This window comes from Rhamphochromis longiceps, linkage group LG6 (genome assembly GCF_057381845.1).
Source record: "Rhamphochromis longiceps isolate RC_006_pf linkage group LG6, R_longiceps_female_GT1.1, whole genome shotgun sequence".
Lineage (NCBI taxonomy): Eukaryota > Metazoa > Chordata > Actinopteri > Cichliformes > Cichlidae > Rhamphochromis > Rhamphochromis longiceps.
In genome coordinates this window covers 27196299-27220690 of record NC_140562.1, presented here as the reverse complement: position 1 = coordinate 27220690, position 24392 = coordinate 27196299, and the positions used below count along the sequence as shown (strand labels likewise).

General features: G+C 40.7%; 1 protein-coding gene across 1 annotated transcript in view; it reads left to right on the top strand.

Moving 5' to 3' along the window:
• The window catches only part of pcdh7a (protocadherin 7a), a 40428-nt gene extending 18247 nt beyond the window's left edge, over positions 1-22181 (top strand). Inside the window, exons 5-6 of the mRNA XM_085410004.1 lie at positions 16338-16539; positions 18073-22181. Coding sequence (XP_085266130.1) covers positions 16338-16539; positions 18073-18611 — 741 coding nt within the window. The 3' untranslated portion in view covers positions 18612-22181. The remainder of the gene's footprint in view (positions 1-16337; positions 16540-18072) is intronic.
• Positions 22182-24392: the final 2211 nt, after the last annotated feature.

Genomic DNA, 24392 nt, shown 5'->3' with positions numbered 1-24392 from the left:
TTGGTTTAGCGTTGCCAGTCGATGTTCCAGGTGACAGCTCGGTGGACGGACTGATTTTATTATGTAGAATGGACTGACACAATATCAGCATGCTTTCGTTAAAAGATGCTGAAACTGAGTTTTGAACTCATGACATCTACAGAGGAAACAACTTACGAATCATCAAACACCTATCCAATGACAGGTCTGCAAACACACATAAAGAAAAAGCGCTTTTATTCTTAAATCACAATCAGGCTTAAAGCAAAGGAGGTGAATGCTCGCAGAGTTAAAGTATTGGAATATAAAGATATATGTCTAATTATGAGTCTTAAAAAAAGACAGTACATACTCTCAAAAGTGATGGTAACAGATCTAAGCTTCAATGTACAAACTTACAAAACCAAGGTGGCAAAAATCTACTCACTGGAATGTGCTTATAAACACTTATTATTTTATTGTACAGAGCAGGCGCCTGAGATATTTGCTTTAGAACTCAGCGCTGTGTAAGTCGTCCAATTAAAAAAAGTGTCTCTTTCCAATCTTCCATCCCCAATGTCTGACTTTACCCCCCGCCCCCTCCACACACTCACACACGCACAATTACATCTTCCTCCGTCTGTCTTTCTCTTGATTGATCTCTTTGTTCTCCCTAAGTGGTTTCATCTCTTTTCATCACTCTCCATCTGGATCCATCTTTTTTAAAACGTGTTTTTAATGGTTCCAAACTTTACAAATTTTACAAATGACTCTTAACAACCCTCTCCATTTCCTGCTCCCTCTTTTTCGTCTGTTTTTAGACCGTAGTTAAAATCAGCTTTAATCTTTGCTTTTCATTTTGGGGGGGTTGGATAAAATTAAGCATGCTACCAAGGAACAAGCCTAAGGTGTGAATATCTGCACTGTGCAATATGGTTTATGCATTTTTGCCACTGGCGAATCAGAGCACATTTCTCGCCGGATATCAGCTTATTAGATCTTGCGTGAGTGCAAAAGACTGGCCCTGGTAGCGCTGTAGTCCAAAGCCAATGTTTTTGCTCCAGGCTACGTGTAGCCATCTGTTTAGAATTGTTGGTGGAAGATAGATAAATCGGAAGATCGAGATGAAGACTGTAGAAGAGGAGGAGAATAAATGAAAGAGTAGAAAAGAAATTCCTGGTTAGTACCACTAACTTTGGGGGGGGGGGGGGGGGGGGTATAGTGGTGGCGGTGTGGGGTGGTTGTAGGAGATTTGGGTAGGTGGATGAAGAGAAATAAGGTGAGTGGGAGAACAGGCAATGCTTCAGTGAGTGGTGGAGGGAGATGTGAAGCTACAAAATGAAAATGCATTCTTAGGTATTGCCTAGGGGTGGAAAGCTGATGGGGGGAGTACAGGGAAGGAGGAGATGGACTGAAAAAGATAGAAATGAGGTGTATGGGTCTAGGGTTAGAAGTAGAAGAAGAGAGGAGGGAAGGAGGTTCACTTTGAGAGGAAAGCCAGCTCAGACTCTCCAGGCTATTTTGGTGTGTGTGTGTGTGTGTGTGTGTGTGTGTGTGTGTGTGTGTGTGTGTGTGTGTGTGTGTGTGTGTGTGTGTGTGTGTGTGTGTGTGTGTGTGTGTGTGTGTGTGTCAGGGAGAGAGGGAGAGACAGGGAGAGGGAAAGAGATGAGAGCTTTCTACCTGCCCTAATGAAAAAGTTACATAAATCTGAGTGGGCATGCCTCTGCCTGCAGCATTTCTCCATATTATACCACTGACCCAAACCTCTCCCAGTGCATGTGTGAGCGTACACGCTATGTGTGCGTGTTCGATCCTTGTAGAGTCCCACTCGCCTGTTCATGTCAGAAATAAACCAGAAGAGAGACACCCACGTAAATGTGCAGACACACTTACACTTACACACAGACCAAAAGATCTAGCTGACCCAAGCCCTAAGAAATAGCCAGTGTCTTCAAACAGAGATGTTAAAACAGGTTGACCTGCTTGACAGACACACATTTTCACACAGGCTGTATAATCACACACTCTTGTTCCCTTGGACTTTGGAAAGGAAGAACTACCTCCATACGCATAAACTAACATGATTTATGTTCACATACAGACACTTAGAGCCAAAACACAGTGAACATGATGAATCAAACTACACTTAAAGTCAAAGACTTTCTCCTGATATAGCACAGTAATAGCAAGGCATTACCATAAAGCTCGTTCTTAATGGGTCAACAGTGCACAGGTACAAATCAGACATAGATTATTTAAGAGGTTCTCCTCTTGTTTCACAAATGCAGCACTAATATGAAGATGGCAACTAACAGCACTTGAGGAAAAAGGGGGTAAAAGCAAAAAAAAAACCCTCACTTTTACTGAAAATTACTCACATCCGCATATGCACACAGAAGCTTTAAAACAAGCGCACTAAGAAACTGAAATCAAAGTCATGCAAATACGTCTTCCAATTAGGCCCCAAACAGGTTTCCATGGGATGAAATGGCAACCTCTAATTGGCTGGATAAAAGAATGCTCACATCCGAGCCGACAACTTGAGACAGCTTGGAAAATATACACATCCCTACCTGCATCCATACAAAGACACACACAGGTGTACACTTTGTAAGCGCGGATCACAGACAATTTATTCATGGTTAGGGGAGTCACACACGGTATCACCGGTAAGATGAGAAGCAAGGGTAGAGTGTGTTGACACAGATATGGTGTATTGTCAGGTGCAGGCACACACACATGCTTGGGTCAGTCTCTTTTTAAAAGCGTGAATAAAGCTTTGGTCGTGGTGTCGTGTTAACATAAAAGCTTTCACGCTGTTAAAAAGACCAGGCTTTGATTAGAATTTGATGTGTGAGAGTGTTTTCTAATGCCGGCCTTTGCTGACAGCGGCCCTTTTAAATCCTGCAGAGCCTTTGCAGGGAGTCTTCTGTCAAAAATATGTTGAATCAACGATTTCACCTTAACATGCTCTGAAGGGGTTTTTTTGTTGTTACTCTTTTTCTTTTCCCCCCTTTTTTTTCTCTGAATTCTCTAAAAGACAGATGTTAAACGTGCTCACCATGTTTGCAGTAGATCTTTAGTAGATCTCAACCAAAAGGCAACAGCAGCAGCAGTAACAGTGTAGCTGTGGATGATCAAACATTGAATTGTTAACTAACTGAATATCAAAAAAAAATGTTTTTTTTAAATCTGATTAATAAGTCGCTCCTGCAAGAAAGTGTCTCTGTGTGACTTTTACAAAGTGGTGTTACTCTTACATGGCATGATCATTATGAATGGTTAAATAATTCATTTCTTATTCCCGTATGGGGATTTGTGTAGAATATGAGATCTGGACTGTGAGGAATCCAAATGCGCATATCATGTCTGAACCCATGTAGAGATCAGTGAATGTATTTGCATCTACAAAGTGCTCCACTTAAGCTCAAAGTTTTCAATATATATAGTGCTTAAGTTGCTGAAATATTGTGTACATTAGAGGTCTCGTTGCTGTCTTGTGAAAATTAGTTTTCAGATAAACTAAGGGGATTAAATCCCCCTAATGGGCTGAAAAATACATTTCTTCCTTGAATAAGCTTTAAAGAGTAATTGGATTGTTGTCTCGTGGCTTAAAAGAAAGCTTGAAAGATCAATGCTTTCTAAAAACACATAGCTTCCTCTGCAGATGGACACCGTACAAGAGCCGTAGACTGCAACAGTTTCAGTATTTAAAAATTTATGTAACTTTTAGGGATGAAAACAGGTTGGATTTCAGAATCTTCTATGCCAGCATACTGAATATGTAGTCTGGACTCTTGGTTGGTTACAAATGGCAATTTCTGTCAGCCTATTGGGCTAATGAGACTAAATTATTAATGAGTTGTGAAAATAATCCACAGTTAAGCCCTGAAGCCTGAAAACAGAAGCACTGAATCAGAACATAAAGAAAATGTGACAGATGTTATATAGATGGTTATATTTTAATATACCATACACAAATCCTCATACACCCAAAATGAACCCTAATGAGGTTCCTTACTGACACCTTAAAAGTGCAATCTATACCTGTCGTTTTATGCTGCAGACAAACAGCATCTAAACTATTTTTACTGCATTAGCTGCAGAATAATTTGCACTTTTCAACATTTTTTAATGCCACGAGTCGCATAATAATCAGGCAGACTTCTGAGTAAAAGGCTCTGCTGAATATGACTTCACGGGAGCCATTTCTTAACCCTAATGCCGAACTATAATTTTCAAAGGGGATTGCAAAAGCCAATGTACATATATACGCTTGAAGTGTGGTGTGAGGTTATCGATAGGGACGCTTTGGAGTCTCCCCTGCTTTCTAATTAACTCTCCTTCTTCCTTCTCCGACCGCTCAATGGCCCAACTTTGCACTTGGTCTCTGGTGTATCGAACACACACACGCGCGCACATGCACGCGCAGACTCACACACGTTATCACACACTCGCATGCAAGAAGTCTGTTTGCATACCAAAAGCATACTTCATAGCTGAAAGAAAATGAAAGCCGTATTAATTATACAGTCTGCGTTTGTACACGCACGCACACACACAAAGAAAAAAAGAGGAGAGAGTGAGGGAGCAGTTATTTTGTTTCTCCTATGCGTCAAAGGAGACAGAGTGCGAGAATGATTGAGTCTCTCTGCGTCAGGGAGAGAGGGAATGAGAAATAGTGCAGAGGGAGAGAAAGAGTTCACTGTCTTCTCTCTTTAATGTGCGTGTGTGCACGTGTGTGTGTGCCTGTACATCTTCGTGCGTGTCGTCTACCCAGTATAACGCCCCCTCTGTGTCCCCGAGCCACTCTCTGTCACTCACACACACTGAGACTATTGTCAAGACATTGGGCGAGGCACCCCAAGACATTTCTGTGGCACTGTGTCTGTCACGGGGGTGATAGGGCTGTAAAGGGGTTTGCACATGCACATACACCCACACAGTTGTGTTTAAATCATTTTAGAGGACATTAAATTGACTTAATTTTTTTATCTGAAGGCTTCTCCTGAAACTAACCATAGCTGCTATTTGCTTAACTGCTTCCCTTCCCTAAACTTAAACTAAACCTGCTCGCAAACCATGTCTTCACCTCCGAATTGTGCCCTAGTTATTATTGGGACTTGTTTATGGTTCCCAAATGGGAAGTTGGTCCCCACAATATGATGGTGTAAATACATTTATGTCCCCACAAAGTATAAACACACAATCTATAAGATCCACAACTAATGTACAAATATGCCATTTTATATGTAGGCAGGTGAATTAATGTGGCAGTCGCCTGGAGTGCAGAGCAGGCATGTGTGAGTGTGTGTTTGTACTTGTGCGTGCCAGAGTTATAGCATACGCATATGTGGGTTGTGATTATGTGTGGCAAGGCCTATGTGGTGTACGTGCTTGTTTGTATCTGACAGCACATTAGGCAAAGCTATCTTTAACCTTGTAAAATGAGTGACACTGATTCTAAACTGACAGGATGGATTTCAGTTTGCCATGGCGCTCCATCGTGTCAGCCTCTGTCAGCTCAGCCCGTCCGCCCATTTCACAAAAGACAGGAGAGTCACAAAGGAGACAAAGTATATGTGAGGGGGAGGTAGAGAAACAACGAGAAACAAGAAGAAAATGAGAGGTTTATGGAGAAAGCTGGGAAAGATATGAGAAATGAAATAGTTTGGAAAGTCGGGGAGGAAGAGCGGTCTTGTTTGACAGAGAAAGGATGCCACACCAAAAGAGCTGAAAGTGTAAACGAGGCAAAAGAGTGTGAAGGAGAAAAAAAATGGGAGTGTGAACCGAGGTAGAGGTGGTGGAGGGAGCAGGGGGAAAGAGACCTTGCTCTTGTAGTCGGACGTCTCTGAGGTCCTTTATTGACTCTATCTATTGTTCACAGCAGCACTCCTAATCACTCTCAACAGGGAGGTTGTGTTTGTGTGTGCCCGCGCGTGGATGTGTGATCTTGTTTGCGTGATCTTGTTTGCCAGCCTTTTACAAAAAGTACGTATCTTTAGCCTCATCCTCACTTTTACTCTTTCATACACTGGCCCCCACAGAGAAGCTATTGTTCACTCTTCATCTGGTCAACCTTAATGGACAATAGCAGTGGGTGGGAAAAGCCTGTTCCTAACACGCATACTATTAGTCTAATGGTACAAATTCTCACACACACACACACACACACACACACACACACACACACACACACACACACACACACACACACACACGAAGACAGAATGGGCAGTAAATACCATCTAAATAGCAGGCATACATATGTATGGTCTCTCTTACTCACGCAGGCACACAGAAGGCCAGTTGTACGCGGCCATCCTGTTTGCATCTTTCTTAACAATGACTGCTGTCATGGATATTATAAGAGATGACTGTTTTAAGGACTAGCACTGGAAAGTGATGAACACCACCAGCACACACACACCAACAGAGGAGCTAATCTGAATCATGGGCATTTGTCCGGTAAGCCTCGTTTCACATCTCACACTATGAGCCTTTGTTTCTGTTTTGTTTTTTCCCCTATAGACAGCCACGGCTGCACAAAAGGATAAACATTTCAAAGGGCCGATGCTGTGAATAGAGTCAATGATTTTCAATGTGTATCTGCAGGGTGGAGAGCCCAGATGGAGACAGGGAGAAGGGAGAAAGCACAATGCCAGAGTGGACAGATTGATGGTAATAAAGCTGTGGTGGATGGCGAAGCAGTCGATCCACATGCAGCGAAACAGTCTCTCTGCCTGTCTGCCTCTGCACAAACAGTCATCCGCAAAATACCTGCAAACATCCACACACTTTAAATAACTAGTTAGGGCTAAAATGGTGCACAACTGACTCACGGTTTTATTTCTAAATGGAGCCAATAAGAGAAAGTGATTGAAGTTCACAAAGCTTCAACAAATCACAAACGTGCCTCGCACAAAGCAAAAACTGTTAAGCGGGACAGGCGTGTCAGAAGTCAGCGAGGCTCGTAGTTCCAGTGTTTGCCACCGGAGGGCTTGCAGCAGACTGCAGCATTCTGAAGAGGAGTGTGGAGAGAGGGAGCGAATGGGTCCGCATAGTGCCGATCAGATGACCTCGCTGCTGCAGTTAATGTTCTCTGGCGCTCAGACACAAGGCTAAGGCTCTCCCTCATACCGCGGGGCTGTTGTACAACAAGCTGTTGTGGTGGTAGGGGTGGTGTTGTTTGAGGAGTGCGAGTGTGGTTGTGTGTAAGTGTGTATGCAGGAGGGGAAAAGATTAGGGGAGTGGAACAAGAGAAGGTGCTCCTGTGAGGGGAATGAGGGAGCGTGACACCAAGAAGGTAACATGTTTCTAAAGCACTGCTCAATTTCTGTAATCCGGTCTTTCTTTCTTCTATACCCTTCTCCCCATATTTCTCCTTTTTCTTTGCCTCCTTTCTCTTTGTCCCGCTCTCTTGCCCTCTGCGTCTCCACCCCCCCACGCACTTTAATTTGCCCCCTCATTTCTACTGCCGCACTTGCCCCCCTTTTTCTCTACCTCATACCCCCTCTCCCTCCCTCTTCTCCCTTTCTCTCTCTCTCTCTCCCTCTCTTCTTTTTCTCTCTGCAGTGCAGCACAGTGATTATCATTCCTCTCACAGAGTCAGGCCTGATAGTCAGATACTGCTGAGCACCCTTCTACATCACCTGCTTCTAGAGGGAGCAATGGAGAGCGAGAGACTGAGACAGAGGAAAGAAGAGAAAGGAAGAGGGGAGGGAAAGAGGGAGAGAAGATCGGTGAACTGCAGAATGAGGGGAATGAAAGAAGAAAGAGGAAATGAAAGGGGAGAAAGTGGGGGGTGAGGGAACAAAGGGTGAAGGAGAGCAGAGAAACATGGGAAGGGAGGGAAAAAGCAGAAGCATGGATAAGGGAGGATTGCTGTTACTGCAGAGGTGGTCCCACTGCAACATACATGCTGCATAGTTATAGATGTGTTGTCAGTGTGTGTTAAAGTGCACACTTGCAAGTGTGAGTGTGAGCAAGCGTGGCTGAAGTGCGCATTTACGGCATCAGCGTGGAAGCTATGAATGTCTGTGCGAGTGCGTGAGTGTGTGCTGTGATAATAAGGCGCCTTGACTCATCAACATCACTGGGCCAGACAGCTGAAGAAATGCCACTCATATTGCTTCATCCCTCCCTGAGCTGAGTTTCAACCTGCTCCAAACCATTTTGTGCATTCTGCAAATGCCACAACAGTCCGCGTCTCTCCCTCTGAACAACATTCTTCATCTCTTCTTCACTTCTACTTCAGACAGTCTGTGGTCATGCCGAGTCTTTTCCTTTTATTATTTTATATTTACCTCGCTACAAATGCTGATTAACAGACATTTTTTTTCCTCATCCCACCTTTGATCAGTTGTTCCATCCATCATCCGTCACTCCCTTCCACGTAGTCTCTTGACACATGTCTGTACCTGTCTGCTTGACCCAGCGGTGACACTGCATAAGCAGGATGTCTGCTCTTTTCAACATAGCCTTAAGAAACTGCATTATGGCACTGGAAACGTCACTCTGTTACACCACTAAGGGCTTGAACAAAGTTGCAGATCATTTCTATATTTAAATAACCAGTTTAAATATATCATCATCAAATAAATTGTTAACCCGTCTGTCCTGTTTGCGCAGTAACTGAAAGATGCTTTCTGTCAGTGTGCTTCACTGTTTCCCCTCCTCACTGGCTTTGATGCATAACTTAACAGTTGACAGCAAAAGATTTCAGGAGGTTTTCTCATAAACTCTTGGAGATTTTATTAGGATCACACGAATTTTACCAATTAACTCATTTTCCAGTTAAACTTTAGTTTCATTTATTTTATTGGACTCTTTGACATGATGAGAAAAGACAGAAGAAAAGAAATAGCAAAAAGTGTTGGAGTAGAAATGAACTTTGTTTGTGCAATTAGATTAAAAAAAAAACAACAACAAAGATATTCATGTGTTGTTGTTTTTTTCACCAACAAATTTCACACTTAAGGTGCTTGTAAAAAGAAAAAAATCCCTTACAGTTATGAAACAAGACATCTGGAGCCAGAGAATTTAAATGGCAATTTAAATGGTAGAAAACAATAGTAAAGAAAGGCAAGGAAAAGCAAGCTTTGAAGTTAAATGCAAGTCATGCAACATGTCATCCGTAGAGCCACTTTGTGTGAATCCACAGTGAAGAAGTGTCTCTGCATAAACGCCTTTTTCATGGCAGTTTAATCATGCAAGGTGTAAGGATGCCTGCTTTAAAGCAGTCAATGCAAGCTCATTATTTTTCAATAATATTTGCATTGTAATCTGGTCGCTGTTATTGAGTTCACTTATTCATTCCAGTATTCACTCTACTCTTAAAGTATGACCACATGCACGCTGGCTGTCTGCATTAGCACAACATGATTTCTAAACGGCAGCAAAACAACAGAGCAGAAACAAAGGTCATTTTGACTGATCAGCATTCTGGATATGAAGTCTGGACTATACCCATGTGGTGTCAACAGGAGCATATTAGTTTTCAGTGTGTGCTCTGGTAGTATAGTGCAATATCACCTTACGTATTCCACACAGTTATAGCTGTAATAAGCATTAGGCTGACATTTTATCAGGTCTGGTATTTTTTTAGATAGTAAATAAACTTCCAGATTATAAGAATCGGGATAAAGTGATATTATCTGTTAATAAAAAATAGCTATGTTGAATAATCTGCACTTTTAAGGCATTTTTAATCCTTTCTCGTGCAACACTAGTCACAGTAGAGCTGGCGTATGAAGCTCACCGGCCATCAGGAGCAACTAAGGGTTGACCGTCCTGCCCAAGGTGGAGGGACCAGGGACTGAACTGACAACCCTCTGATTTATTTATTTTTTGACAGCTTTGTACAGAACCAAAGAATAGATCGCTATTTACTTTATTCATTTGTATATTAAAGGCTTTTTAGAGCAATGTACTCGTTTAATCACTAATTTATTTTTTTTTAATTGATTATTAAGTCATTACTCATATTATGCTTAAATGCCAGGGTTATTCTAATCATTCAAGAGGTCATCCTGCCCACTAGAGCTGCTAAGCCTCTTAAAGAATTCCATAAATCTGGTCTGTAATTAAGACTTTCAGTATCCCACATCAGTCACACAATCCAATTTTTGGCCTAAAAATATCTTATTTTACAAATATTGATGTATGCCATCAAACGTAACGTGTTCTCAGGATTAAATCACGATTCAAGGATCGCTGCCAGGGAAATTACACCGCGGCACCCCTCAGTCAACGTAAGGAAAATTTCAGGTGTCTGGAGGGAGCGATTACAAACAGGATGTTTGTTGTCTGCTTGATTGACGTTGGACTCAGTGAATAAACCGACTTTGGCCTGTTTCAAAAGAACTATATTAACAACACGGGAAAAACACTTTTTCTTTTAACATCCAGTTTTTTATTTTTAGCAAACAGCAATAAATACAAACATGCAGCAATATGTTGGGCAAAGACAGATGAAAGTATAATCCATCACAACACTTTTGATGCCGGGCAGTAGGACCGGCTAACGTCATTATGAATTATAAAGATAAAAATTAATCATCATCAACACTAGCATTTCCAGCTCTCAGTCGATAAATTTAATATTTGTTCTGTCACAGCCTGTTACATTTTACACTTCTTTTCATAGTTTTGTTTTCTTGAATAAAAGAAAGAAGCCACAAAGAAAAAAAACAATTATTTTGGTCATTAAGTATGTTTAGCCGAAACCTAATTACACTGACTTTTATCAATTGTCAGTTCAGAAGTTAAAAGCTATCATCAACTCTTTTAATGGATAATGATTTTATATTATGTATCAGCATTTAAAAAGTCATATCAGTCAATCCGTCAAATGAATTATTTTACATTTTTTGGTCTGTATTTACTGAATGTGTCTCACTCTGCCTCCATGCAACATGATTTGAATAAATCTGTGTTCATGATGGGAATTTGTCCCCCTGTCTATGCACTGTTACAACCCAGTACACTTGGTTTCTAAAAATTAGCCGCAGTGGCTCTTCACCTATACAAAGATGATGTCAAACATCAAGGAGAACGAGCAGAGAGCGAAAGGGAACTGTGGCTCCAGTCCTACAACCATATTTGTAGTTTTGGTTTATGCATAAGCCGCATCCTGTCAGTTCATTATGCAGACCAGAGTGTACCAGGGCATAAACAAACACAAACACGGTCTCACATCCAAATGCTCTCTCTCTCTCACACACAGACACACACACACAGAGAGAGAGACCAAGAATCAGATGTGCAGATACACACATGTGTTGAATATGCAGACACATGTAACAAGAAGAGAGGGAGACTGTTAATTAACTAGAGCTCGTTAATTCTCTTTGAACCGACAGCATGGAGGTTTACACACTAATTACCTTGATGACTGAGCCAACCTGTGCACGCGCACACACACACACATTCTACAAACACAGACGCACACGCAGGTGCGACTAGTCTCACGGGCTGACATAACACATCTTGCAGGTTTTGAAAGTCTCACACTCGTACACGGCTATCAAACACAAACATAAATGTGAGAAGCCTCACTCATATGCATATACACACACTCACACACACAGTCTGCAACACGGTTTTGCCCTGAAATGAAAGCTATATTAGGAACTCTTTTTTTTTCTCTTCAGAGCTGCAAGATACAGATGGTTAAGTTTATTCTTAGTTCAGACCCATCATGCTTCCTTTTGATTCACTCTTTCGATCTGCCAGAAATAACTTCAGACCAACTTCCAGGATGGTCATATGTTTGTACAATATAGTTGCATTACATCCACACACACATATGAAAACATAATCGATCAAACGCGGACACTCACACTCGCTCACTTTGCTGCGCAGATGAGCGAAGCTCCCATGTCAGTATTGGACTGTAATGGCCCATGTCAGATTAGGGGGAAGGGGTTTTTTTATGTCCTCCGTCAGACTCAATTAATACTCCATCAGGCATGAATTCATAGGCCACACTGGACCTTAGCCAGTTCATCCATGCGTGTGTTTTGAAACTAATAAATGTGTTTTCACATTCAGTTGATATTTGAGTATAGCACTATGTTACCTATTATAATAATGAGACTTTTTTGAAGTTCCTCCTCCAAATTAGAGAAAGTGCACATGCACACACAAAAGTGCTTTTGTCAGTCAGGTTGGAAAACATCAAGGAGGTTTTTCAGTGCAAAGGTAGAAGCTGGCAAAGAAGCAAGGAGAGAGTAGGAGACACTTCGCAGGTATAAGCAAAGAAGGCGGAGATGTGAAAAGCTTTTTAAGAAATCCATATTCACAAAAGAAAGATGTTCAAATGGTTACTGGGTAGCAGAGGGTGAGTGAGAGCGAAAAGGAAAAAGTGAGACGACAATGTGAAGTAGCAAGAGGAGCTGAGGCAGAATGTGTAGAGTGTGGAGTCATAGAATGTAATGACTAGAAGATGCCAAAATATGGGATTTGGCAAAAGAAAAGAAGCGAGGTTTGTCAATGAGGCTAAGGCAGTGGATGTGAGAAGACGCTGGAAAAGGGGGTTTGGGGAGTGCAGAGAAGTTATGGGTCAATAAAGCCCGCTGTGGGGAAGCAGAGAGGGACTCATAACGAGGTCAAGGACACATCATCGATCGCCACATCATAACGCTGACTGGCAAGGAGAAGAAAGGATTGAGGAGGAGATGGAGGAAGTGAACAGGAGTCACGGAGGACAGAGGGAGAGCTATGCTACAGCTGTGGAGAGGGGGTGACTGTAGAATTGGCCGAAGCGAAGAAGGGGGAGAAGCGGGAGAGAAGTAGAAAATAAAAAATAACAAGGATGAAGGAATGAAAGGGGGCAAGTCTGGCCAGAAACAAGGTTAGAGGGAAATTGAATTAGACGGAATCATGGCTGAACAGATCAGATCTGTAATAAAACACACACAGAGGAGCAACCCGCACCAGTTTTGCAATAAGCTGCTGTAAATCAAGGCGTGCTCTGTGTTGCAAGCTGGATTTCTACACTTACACAGTAATCCTACCCCCTCTCATGTAGCTGACATGTTACATTTAAGCCACAGAGCTAAGAATCTCATATTCAGAAGTACAGCTCTAAGAAAAAGTTTGCTAAGCCTTTGGAAAGACCATGATCTCTACATTGATTGCCCATAAAATGTTATCTGATCTTCATGTGACAATTATAGACAACCGCAGACTGACTAGACTAGCAACACGCAAACAGCTGTGCTTTTCGTCTTTATTGAGCACACTAAGTAATTGCTCAATAACCACATGAAGAGAACATGAAGAGTTTGTGTGCTGAATCAGATCTTTCGACACAGCAGCCTCAGCTTTATACTTTATACTTACTGCTCAATTAGCAAAGGTTGCTCACACGCTAACTTTCTTAGCATAGTAGCTAATATAAAACATATTGACAGTGTTATTGTTACTTGTCATCTCAATATACCTCTGTTTACTGACAGCTTTGCCCACCTGAAACAAATTACCTAGTTGCACAAAAGTACGATTATTACCTCTTTTCTTAAGTTGTGTATTTCCTCACTCAGGTAGATGTAACGGCACATCCTTGATGTTATTGAATACAATCAAAATAGAAGTGATTTTTATTTTATTCTGGACATTTTTCAGATTGAAAAGGGAGAAATGTCAACTGTGCAATTATACTGGTTGAAATATCTTCTATTGTGTAAGATAGAGAGCGTTTTTCTCAGCTGGGCAAGAAAAGAAATTAGCGGATTCAGGAAAGAGCTTCTGAACAGCGGACTGTGTTTTTAAAGTTGCCCAGTCATTTATTAGGGGGCAAGTTTGTTTTGTCAAAGCCATACATGAGAATATCTTTCTTTCTTTTTCCTGTTTTATATCCCTTGAACACGGGCATGCCCCTCTTGTGGCCTTGTGATCAGAAATTATTATAATTTTTCATCATTATTTTCATGAAATAAATCTGTGATCATGAAAACACATCCTGCCGTAATGTTGAGTTAATATTATTTTATGATCAGAAGTAGAAAAGTTTTGACAGCCTGTTAAGTGAATAGAGGATTTCTTTTTGTCAACACCTGTGATGTCGGAAAACACTTATTATTACAAGTTCCCACATTTTCTTGGCAGCCAAACTATTTCTTACTCATGTTCTCGCTGACTCTTTACACCCAGCTTCTACTCATTTATCCACTGTTCCCTCTCTGAGCTGTTGCCCCCTGTTTGAATAAGTGGAAAAGAGGTTGAGCTGCTTCAACTAAGTGAACGCTCTAAAAAATACAATGCTGTCTGTGGAGAGTTAAAATGAAGCCACCGAGGTTGCAAGAACTACTGGTTTTCCATTAGATTCCAATGTCTCGGCTCTTTCCTCACCCTTGCACATGCCTCCCATCCCTGTTGTCTGAGTCACTTTTTCTCATCCCCATTTTATCTCAACGATGTTAAGAAGTGGCAGAAGAAACACGTGCTCCATTAATTTCCCGTTTCTCCTTAATTAATTTTGCTGTGTTCGCCTCTCATCTTGTCTTGTGCGTTCATTAGGTGAACTCGCTCAAATGTTTCTTTTCTTTCTGCGCGTGCTTGTGTGCCTGTTTGAAAGAAAAGGAAGATTTGGTACAGTCCGGACTTTTATTGCAGCCCTCCATCAGTTTTCCTCCCCGATTATCCTGAGGTGACTTTCTGAGCTGACGTTTTGTCCACCCTAATCTGCTTCCGTCCTCTGCTCAGTCACTTCCTCCCCATACGCTGCATGTTTCAAAGCAGATTTAGGTTGAAAGGGATGTAATTTTGTGACCAGATAAATGAGTATGAAAGGGGTTTGTGGGGGAAGGGGGGTTATATAGAAATGGGCTTCCTGGTGCAGAGTGATCCCTTCAGGCCAGACAGCGTCGTTTAACTTTCACTGATAGCCTCTCAGCGTGAACTTATAACAATTTTTATCCTCTCTGTCTCGCCTCAAAGTGAAAACCGCTCCACTAACTAGACTGGGGGTGATTAGAGCGTTAAAACTGGAGCAGGTGCGATGCTTAGTTTGCATGAATGATGTAATTCACTCCTGAAACCACTTACACTGTAAAACTAGATTATTTGTTATTGATGGGAGATGGTTCAGTGGTTTGTGTCGCAAGGATGCTTGCAACCTATTTTTGAAAGTTGCAGTTCTTATTTATTTTTTGCTATTCAGATATTAATAAATTTCTACATTATGATGAGTTGGCTTACTTCTAAACTAAGATAAAATGAAGGAAAACGCTTGTCAGATCTTTTGATATCTCATATCTCTGGAACTGGAGCCCAAAGAGTAAATTGTTGTGGATCACAAATGTGTAGTTTTACATTCTTATTTTTTTTATTAACCCTTTAATGCCCAGTGTATTATATTAAAATGCATTTTTTAGACTTCTACATCATCTGTCAACCCTCCCCACTCCCCCGAAAAACCTAAATAAATCTCACAATACATTTTAAGCAATAAATAACAAAAACAGAGGTAAAAAAAAATGCCAGGTGTAGCAAATGTGACATAAATTAAAACTCAGGCTTTAAAGGGGTTAAATAAATGCAGTGGATTTTAGTAAGTAAGCTAGTGCGAATTCCACATACACAGCAGGATGATCTAGTAGAGACTGGCTTGAGCTGAATACGCTGCCTGTCATTCATTTTGAAGGAACATGTCACCCTTTGCGCCAGAGAGGCTGTATGAGCCTTTGGAGACACAGACAAGCCTTTTTAACTGGAAAGCACATGCACCACCGAGGCCTTTTTTGCAGTTTCAAAAGAGTTAACCACGCTCAGACTGAAATTTAATGGCCTCTTCCTTTGTACATGTTCCACCATTCCAGCACATTTCCGAAAAATCTGACCTGCCAGTATTTGTACCTGAGAGACAGACAGGAAAACGGAAGGCCTTCACCCCGGCTTTTGCTTTAGTCAAAAGCATAAAATCTGTGCATGTCCGTTTTTTCTTGCTGTCAATGAGAAAGATGTAAAATGTCACCAGACTCATCATTTAACATCCTTCTCTTATTTCAATACAGTGCTGAATGTTGTTTGTGAGCTTGAACTTTATATTACCCAGCTGCTACTACTAGGCACCATTCCAGATTGAAAAGAAACTCTCTCTGGCCCGTCCAGAGGTTTGTAAACATCAACCATGTCCAGAAACCTTAATCTAAACTGGGATTAAAGGCCAACTGAAAACTTTGAGGGAGTGCCATGATTGGTTGATAACTATTACCCTGCATTGTAGCAGCTAAGCCCATAATCAAGGCGAACATCCTCCGATAATCCCAATATGTCTTTGCAGACCCCTGCCCAACAGCCTAATCCTCAGATTTAGAACCTCAGATTAGGAATACTGGATGATTAATCTCATATTGTGCGTTTGTTTTCTGCAGGGGACCCTTCGCCGGGTGACCTTCTCGGTAGTGAGCCAACCACAGGACGGTGGTTGCTATGACAGTGGCCTGGAAGACTCGGAGACTCCGAGTAGCAAGAGTTCATCAGGGCCTCGGTTGGGAGCCCTGCCACTTCCAGAGGAAGGCTACGAGCGAACCACACCTGAGGGCAGCGTAGGGGAGGAGGAGCATGTGGAGAATGGTACACACATGGCGCATTAGAGCTCAAAAAGGCCGAGCGATGCATTTACTTGTATATGTTTTACTTTGCTTGGACATGTTGATAGACACTATCTATGTCTCTCATTTTCTCTTTCCCTATCTCTCTCTCGCACCCCCTCACCTCCTCTTTCTATGCCATAAAAACACACAATAACACTTTCATTAAAACCTCGGCTTGCTGTCAAGGCCTCGGGAATCTTTTCAGTCTTTCACATGATGGAAATCTGTTTTATACAAAAAAGCATTTGTTCTGTGTGTGTGTCTGTTTGTCTCTGTGTGTGCATGCACTTGTCCCACATATACAGAGTGTTTCTGAGTAATATGTGAAGGTTTTTTTTAATAAAAGCTAATGTGTGTTAGTATGTTATGCCAGAGAACCATCCCTGGCCTTGTCCAAGCATCTGCTTCACCAATGAAATTGTGTTTTCACCTTTTTGTGCAAAGTCTTTGTCAAGGATGGAAAGCGACAAAAAAAGTTATTCTTTTGATCTTTTCACTCGTCTTTCCTCTGTATATGGTCATGCCAGGGCTGCAGCAACATCGGCAACAAGCCAGGGTCACTGTGACCTTGGTGAATAACTAGTTCTGTGGCTATCAGTGAGTTTCCAGTTCAATGCTGCTTCTTGCCAGTGTGCGAAATTTTGTTGAGTTTAATAAGTTTTTGTCACGGTCAGATGGAGAGACGAATTGAACAGAGAATTCATTGTGTTGGCTTTAATTATACTGCACAAGTATGTTCTTGTTTGGTTTCGCATGAAGTTACTGCTGCCGCTCTACATATTCAGTAAAACTTTGCTGGCAGATTACAGCAGAGATATCTAATTTCTTGCGGTAAATTCAAGTGAAGCCAAAGTTAGAAGCTTTAACAGGAAATGAACACATTACATGACATGACAAGACATGAAAAGACAAACGACTGGTTTTGCATACATAAGGCTACAATACATCAGCATTAAATCTCTGGTAGTCTTGCTAACCTTTGGAAAAAAGCACTGGAGGAATGTTACAAATACACATCCAATCAATTCCTTCCACATAAAGAAATTTAGTCTTGCCATTCAAATTCCTGCTGATGAATTTCCTTTTCTTTTCAGTATTTTTTTCTTTTTCTTTTTTTTTTTTGTTGCTTTGACCTCAACTTTTACCTTTAATGTAATGCTGAACCGCACCTGATTTTTTTATGCATTCTTTGGATGTCAGCAGTTTTTCTTTTTGCTCCAGCAGCATTTTTCCTTTAATTCAACCCCCTCCTTTGCAACCTTTGTCTAAAACCATCTTTTTAAAGCTATTTTCTGTCTTCCTGTCTCATTGTTCAACTCTCCTTTCTCTCTGGTACTTTTTATTTCCTTGTCTCCTCATCATTTGGTGGTCTAGTGTGTGGCACCGTGAGTCAGTTCATTGTGACATTCCCCTTTCACTCTCTTTTCGCCAGTGTTTTCATTGTGATATATTACTTGTTAAATTAAGGCAGAGATGTCATTTAACTTCTTTTGTTTCTTTTTTCTGTATCCAGATGCTAGACAGCTGCCAGATGTAGCTTTGACAGGGAAGTGTACCAGGGAGTGTGATGAGTTTGGCCATTCTGACACTTGTTGGATGCCTGTCCGCTCTTCGGCACGGCCGCGTCAGCGCCACGGCAGCGACCCACCACGACTCTCGACCTTTGCCCCCGGAGATGACAACAATAACCTTCGCGGTAACGACCATGAGAGTGACAGTGAGAGTGCGGGAAGCGCGGGGAGCTCCGAACCCGGAGTGGTCGTCAGTGGAGAAGGTCAGAGATTACCTTTAGCCAATGGGGATCCGCTTGGCACCCTGGGTAGGGGAAACCACAACAGGAATATGGGTGATCACAACCGTAACCTTCTTAACCGCAAGATGACTTCTGCATCCTACGACACATTTAGCAGTGCTGGTTTTGGGAGACGCCAACAAGAGGAGGGAGGGGGAGAAGGCCAAAACCCACCTGAGGTCATACCACTGACGCGGACAGGAGGGGACTACAAGACCACATCCTGCCTGACCTTGTCACGCCGTGAGGTCTACCTGTGACATCCTTGCAGTCCTCACCACTACTTCCTTTTCCGTAACAAGAGGGAGGATTAAAACTTCACTGGCAAGTCATCAGCGTGAAAGGACTTGGAACCTGGGAAGATGTGAAACTGTCAGAAAAGATGTTTTCCAAAAATACTTTTTGATTCTGACTAATATTTATAGGCCCTTAAATGTAGGAAAAAAATTGGATAAACTCCTAGGAGAACCCTGAACAGAAAGAACACTTTCTAAAGCATTTTTCTAAATACTGGTGAAAGTTACCTACAGGCAAAGCTCCTCTTATGACAATGTGGAGGAGGACAATCTTCTCTTCTTTTTACCTGAATCTGATGCATGCCTGACCCTATCCCACAGAGGGAACTGTATGAAGAAGAAAGAAGCGGAGATGGTGTAAATTCTGATGCTATAAATTCCTGAGTGCGTATAAAAACTGAGTCTACAGCAGACCAGATTTGGACTCAACTGGTGAGCCATCTGCTGAAAAACCACAGAGGTTTCATCCAGTCAAAACAGATTAAAAAAGAAGTGACGGGTCTTTGATTGAGTTATTTGAATCTAATTCAAACCAATCAATTTTTCTAATGTCTAATCAACTGTATCATAACACAAGAGGGGGATATTAACCAATCAAACTGCTCATGTCTTGAGGATTTTCTGTCATAAATAGAGCATAAAGTACCACCTGAGTGTGATCGCCGTAATGTTACACACTAGAAAAAAACGTCAGTTGTTTAAAACACATACGATTCAGAACAAACAGCAACAATGTGAAAACAGACTTTTCTTACAATCAAATGTAATTTTTCAGAATACAGTGTCCTCATAGTATGTCAGTAGTGCCACAGTATTCGGGCGTGTGTGAGAATATATGTTTATTATTTTACCTTTACACCCAGTCTGTATGTATATAGTGTATGTCAGTATTTGATAAAACAGCAGCGTTATCTCTCCGCTGCTGTCTTTCGTTGAGTAGACTGGGGTGCTTAGTTCATTGCACATCTACGGTATCCTAACGGTGTTCATGTATGATAAGTGCTCTCTCACGCACACGCGGACACATATGCACTCATACGCATGCAAGCGCTCATACACTGAGCATAGCATGTAAACACAAACATACAGTGCATTTACAGAATGTGGACGTGCATAAGGCCACCGTTTATGACACGAGTCAGTGGCTGTGTAACATAAAGTATGTAATAACCTGCATTAACTTTCATACAGAAAAAATTAAGAACAGGCAAACACAACACACACATACACACAGCATATTTAAACATAAGTCATATAAACGCAGTGCATAGTTCATGTGCACTATGTATGTATGTGCTTTTTTATCATAATTTTTTAACATTATCATTGAACTAGCTGTAGCATTTTGCCTGCTCCCCTCCATCCAGTATTTAAACATGAAATGTATTTAATAATTATTCATCTCTGACTGATGTGTGAGACTACATTAAAGGGAATTTCAGTGACATCTACTGTAAGTGACGATAGACAATGTGAAAACCGGAGCTATTCTGCTGTACGTAGGACTCATAGAAAAGACCAAACTTCTATAGCTTCTGTAAGAAAAAAAGGAAAGAAAAAAACTGCATGAAAGAAAGATTATGCTAACTTTTTTTTCCTCTCTTTTTTAAACCACATGCTTTTTTGAATACCACGCCTATTTGGATACATCTGTACTAAATGTGTGTGCTCGCGGGGAAATGGAGATAATGATTGCAGCAAGGGAGTTAGCTTCAGTGGATGAGATCGTTTCTTCTTTATCGTGGAGAGAGTTTGAAGTAACCTTGGGCCCTTTCGCTCACTTTGGCACAAAGGATGCCAGAGGCTATATATATATATATATATATATATATATATATATTAAAAAAAGAACATAGTGAATTGGGAACGTAAGACTTGTGCTGCGACCCGTTTCACCGCGCAGTGCTGACCTGAACACGCCCATACTGCTGTGCTGAACTGCACAGATAACAGACTCCTTCACATTTTGTCCTTCCCATCAGCTACTGCACGACTTCGACACACTCTGCTGCATTGGGCTAAAGAGTGGGTGTGGATTGAGGCCAACACATCTTAATTCCCATCATCAGTGTGTGGCTCAGTGGTGTGATAGGGATAATAGGGTTAGGTCGTCCCTGTGGTCTTAATGAGTTTCTTTTCTCCTCTCTTCTCCTCCCTTGATCTGTTCTGATCTCATTAATGTCTGGATAGAGGAATGTAGCACTGCTGGAAAATTGCTAGTGTGTCTCTTAATTTTTCTGGTTGTTTTCGGAACATAAGAGTGAACTAAGACATTTAAAAAAAAATGTGTAGTAAGGTTCAGCTTACTCACAGAGTCGCGGCTTGACTGTCACCTCACTGAAAGGTAACTGGACTGGAAATGAAGCAGGAATCATTGTGACACCTCCTTAGATTTTACAAGGATAAGAACAGCTCCGTGTGTGTGGATACACTTTGTATACCTGTATATATCTTTAACTTTCCAACTCTGTAAAAAACACTCTTTAGCTTCAGGTCCACTGATGTATTTACTCCCAAAGCCTTCATTACTCCCATATACCCCAATATGGCTGTTTACTGAGCTCTGTTTTTGATGGACTGTGCTGAGGATGTAACAAAATTCAAAGCCTAACATTTGGGATTTTTCGCTTCTTGGAGACTTCATGGGGATTGAAAACAATCATAATATCCTGCATGGTATGTTCTGAGAGACAAAAGGACACATGCTCATTCTCTGGGAGAATGAGTTGAGATAAATGGTTTTCAGACCCTTAAAGGGCATCAAGAACCCGTGGAGAAACCAGTTTGTGAGTTTTGCAAAGAGACTCTTGAGACAGCCCTGCCTTTTAAAAGTGGCAAATATTTCTTCAAACTGCTGTTTTATGGCAGTTCCATGATGGCACCTTTCAAACACTTAAGAGTGGATTTAAGGGAACTTTATGTAAATGAATCTGTGTGGGTGTGTCTCTTTTTTTTATACTGCACGTTTAAACATGAAGATGTTTCAGTCTACTGCGAAAATGAAGAGGGGAGAGAGACAGAGAAAGGCATCATGTCTGAGATCTGCCACCTACTAATCAAGACACTTTTGAGAAGAGACACTTCAGTGGACGCCATGTACCTGTCATCCCCCTTGTGCTGTTACCCTAGCCATGTACAAATAAAGTACACTGTAGAACAGACAACCGGAAACCATAACAAACGATGGCATGCTTAAGGTTCAAATCTGCACTTGATAAAAAAAGGAAAAAAAATGTTATTTTTGTTTTCCTCTTCTTTGTTTTCTTTACCTTTAGGAATTGGCTCTGTTTCTTTGCCAATTCCCCCCTGTAATTACATAATGAACTAATTGCATTTGCTATGATGTGGAAGAAGAAGAAGAGCTCTTGACGAATGGTTTGGTATGAAGATTAATCATGTAAAAGTTTGACTTTGACATTAAAAACTTCAGACATACCCATTGGCTGTTAGCACTGTCCACTCTGTTCTCAGATTATTTCGCACAGTAACAATGAGAGCAACAGCAGGTGTGACACTTGTAATGACACCAAGCAAAATAACTTGCAATATTTTTTTTTTATCAAGAACTGAGCCAAATGTTGGCAAATTTATTCATCAATAAAGTCATTACTTACAGCAAATGGAAGCCTTACTTGAAAGTGGTACAAAACTGGAGACAAGGCCATCTTTATTCAAGGTCAGCTTGGTCCAAAATCTCAGTTTCATAACAGCAAGCTGCAGTTAAAAACTTCAGAACAATTTTCTAAGCAGGCTGAAGTGTGGAGGTCATTCTCCCATTTACATCTTCCAAAGTCAAGAACGCCCAGTGAAGTTTAGCTTTTGTCTGCCTTCCTGTTGAACCAACAGCACCACTGTCATGCAATTATATGTCATTTTTGCAGCTGGCTGATATCTGAAAATTAGATTATCACAAAAAAATAAGTTTATCACTAAAAGGTGGAACAATCTATCAACTTTGAAATATTCTGCACTGGACCTTGTTACTAGAAAAGTTTAAAATGTAGAAGCAATTTGGATTTGGACTTATCTGAAAATGCTTCACAGGTGTTAACTGCTACAAAGATTAGCGTGAAGGACTTTAAAATGTCAAAACGAAAAAGAAAGGAAAAGAAAAATGAGAATCTGTGTTTGGTTTGAGTATGCAACGCTGACACCAGATGGTCATGCGTGGTACGTCAGTTTCCTGGTAGAGCTTTTTCTCTGTGTCATAACCCCTTTAAACATGCAGAAGTGAAGTACAGTAATATTTTTAAGCAATTAAAGGCATTAACTTTACATTAAAAAACATGTCATTTTAATTCAAATGACTCTTTTCACTGAACCAAAAATATTTGCTAAAGATTTAGATGTAATAAAATATCAAAATATGATGTCCCTGAATCTTGGAAATGATCCTTTAAGAAAAGAAGGTTCTTCAAATTTATGTGATACACAATATATTTTACATGATAGCTACGATAACTATTTAAACATTACTTTATTGTTCTTGAAAGGAATTGATAATTTCAGAAAACAAGCACATTTTAATATTTGAGTACCCATTATCAGGGGCATCGCAGCAATTAAAAGTTGAATCCTGCACTCTACTCTGTTTTCCATTGTCACAGAACAGCATGTTTTCTCCTGAACTTTGAGCTGGTTACAGCACTCAGAATTTAATGCGTTCCTGTTTCACAATTAGATTTTCAAACAATTCCAACTAATTACTAAATTACTTTTGCTGTTTGACAAAATTCAATTCAAATGCATCTTGTTTTATTTTTTCCTCGGGTGATGGCTTATAATAATCTCACATTTGATTTAAGGTTCAGTGAAAAAAATGTCAATTGATGGACTCTAAAGTCATATAATTGTGTGTCCTTATTATCATCAATTAGAATAATCGCTTGTATTACTATGCAAGTGTGTCACCCATTCAATAAAAGGCTGTTTTCACCTGGAAAAACATTATGAAGTGCTGACCTCAGTTTTAAGTTTTCAGGAAATAGCCACCTAGATGTATTTGCATTCCACAGAGGACAAATTCTTATGTAGCTGGTAATAAAGTAATAAAAGCACACATTGATTAAATCATTTAAAAATATTAAAAACCTTCTTTGAAACATCAGAACCATCATATCAATCAACTTTTACTCATATAATAAGCACTAGCCATAAAAGGTTTTGTAAATGATAATTGAATAAGAAATTGTCTGTCATCCAGAAAAAGTGTTAAAGTTAAACTCTTCATTAAATTCAAGGGATACATCTGATGGATGTTCATTTTATTGATTTTATAAAGATAGAAGAAAGTGTTGCGATTGCGCCCGGTGAAGTAAATCCCAGCATGTTAACCTCCTCACACACTGCCCAGCAGTATATCAAGTGGTCTTTGGAGTTGTCAGGTGTTTTCAAGAGCTTAAGCTCACTCTTCTTCTGAGTGACAGAAAGCTAGATTGAATTGCCTTTGAATTGGCTTTACATGCACAGAGAACCTTGGGCTCATTGCTTCAAAGTGAAAAGACATATTCGTGTAATATGTTGAAATTCGCCTGTCTTATTCGTTTGTGCTTTCCAATGAGAGGGGTTTATTTTCAGATCCTATCAGAAGGTGTAAGAGTAGAAGATGTAAAGAGTTCTGCAACTTATCCACACACACACATACACAACATTCAGGATTGGTAGAAGTGAAGATAAAGCATTAAGGATGCGATAAATTCTGTCAGTGCAATGTTCCTATGTTAAGGGGAGCCTTGCAGCAGAGCT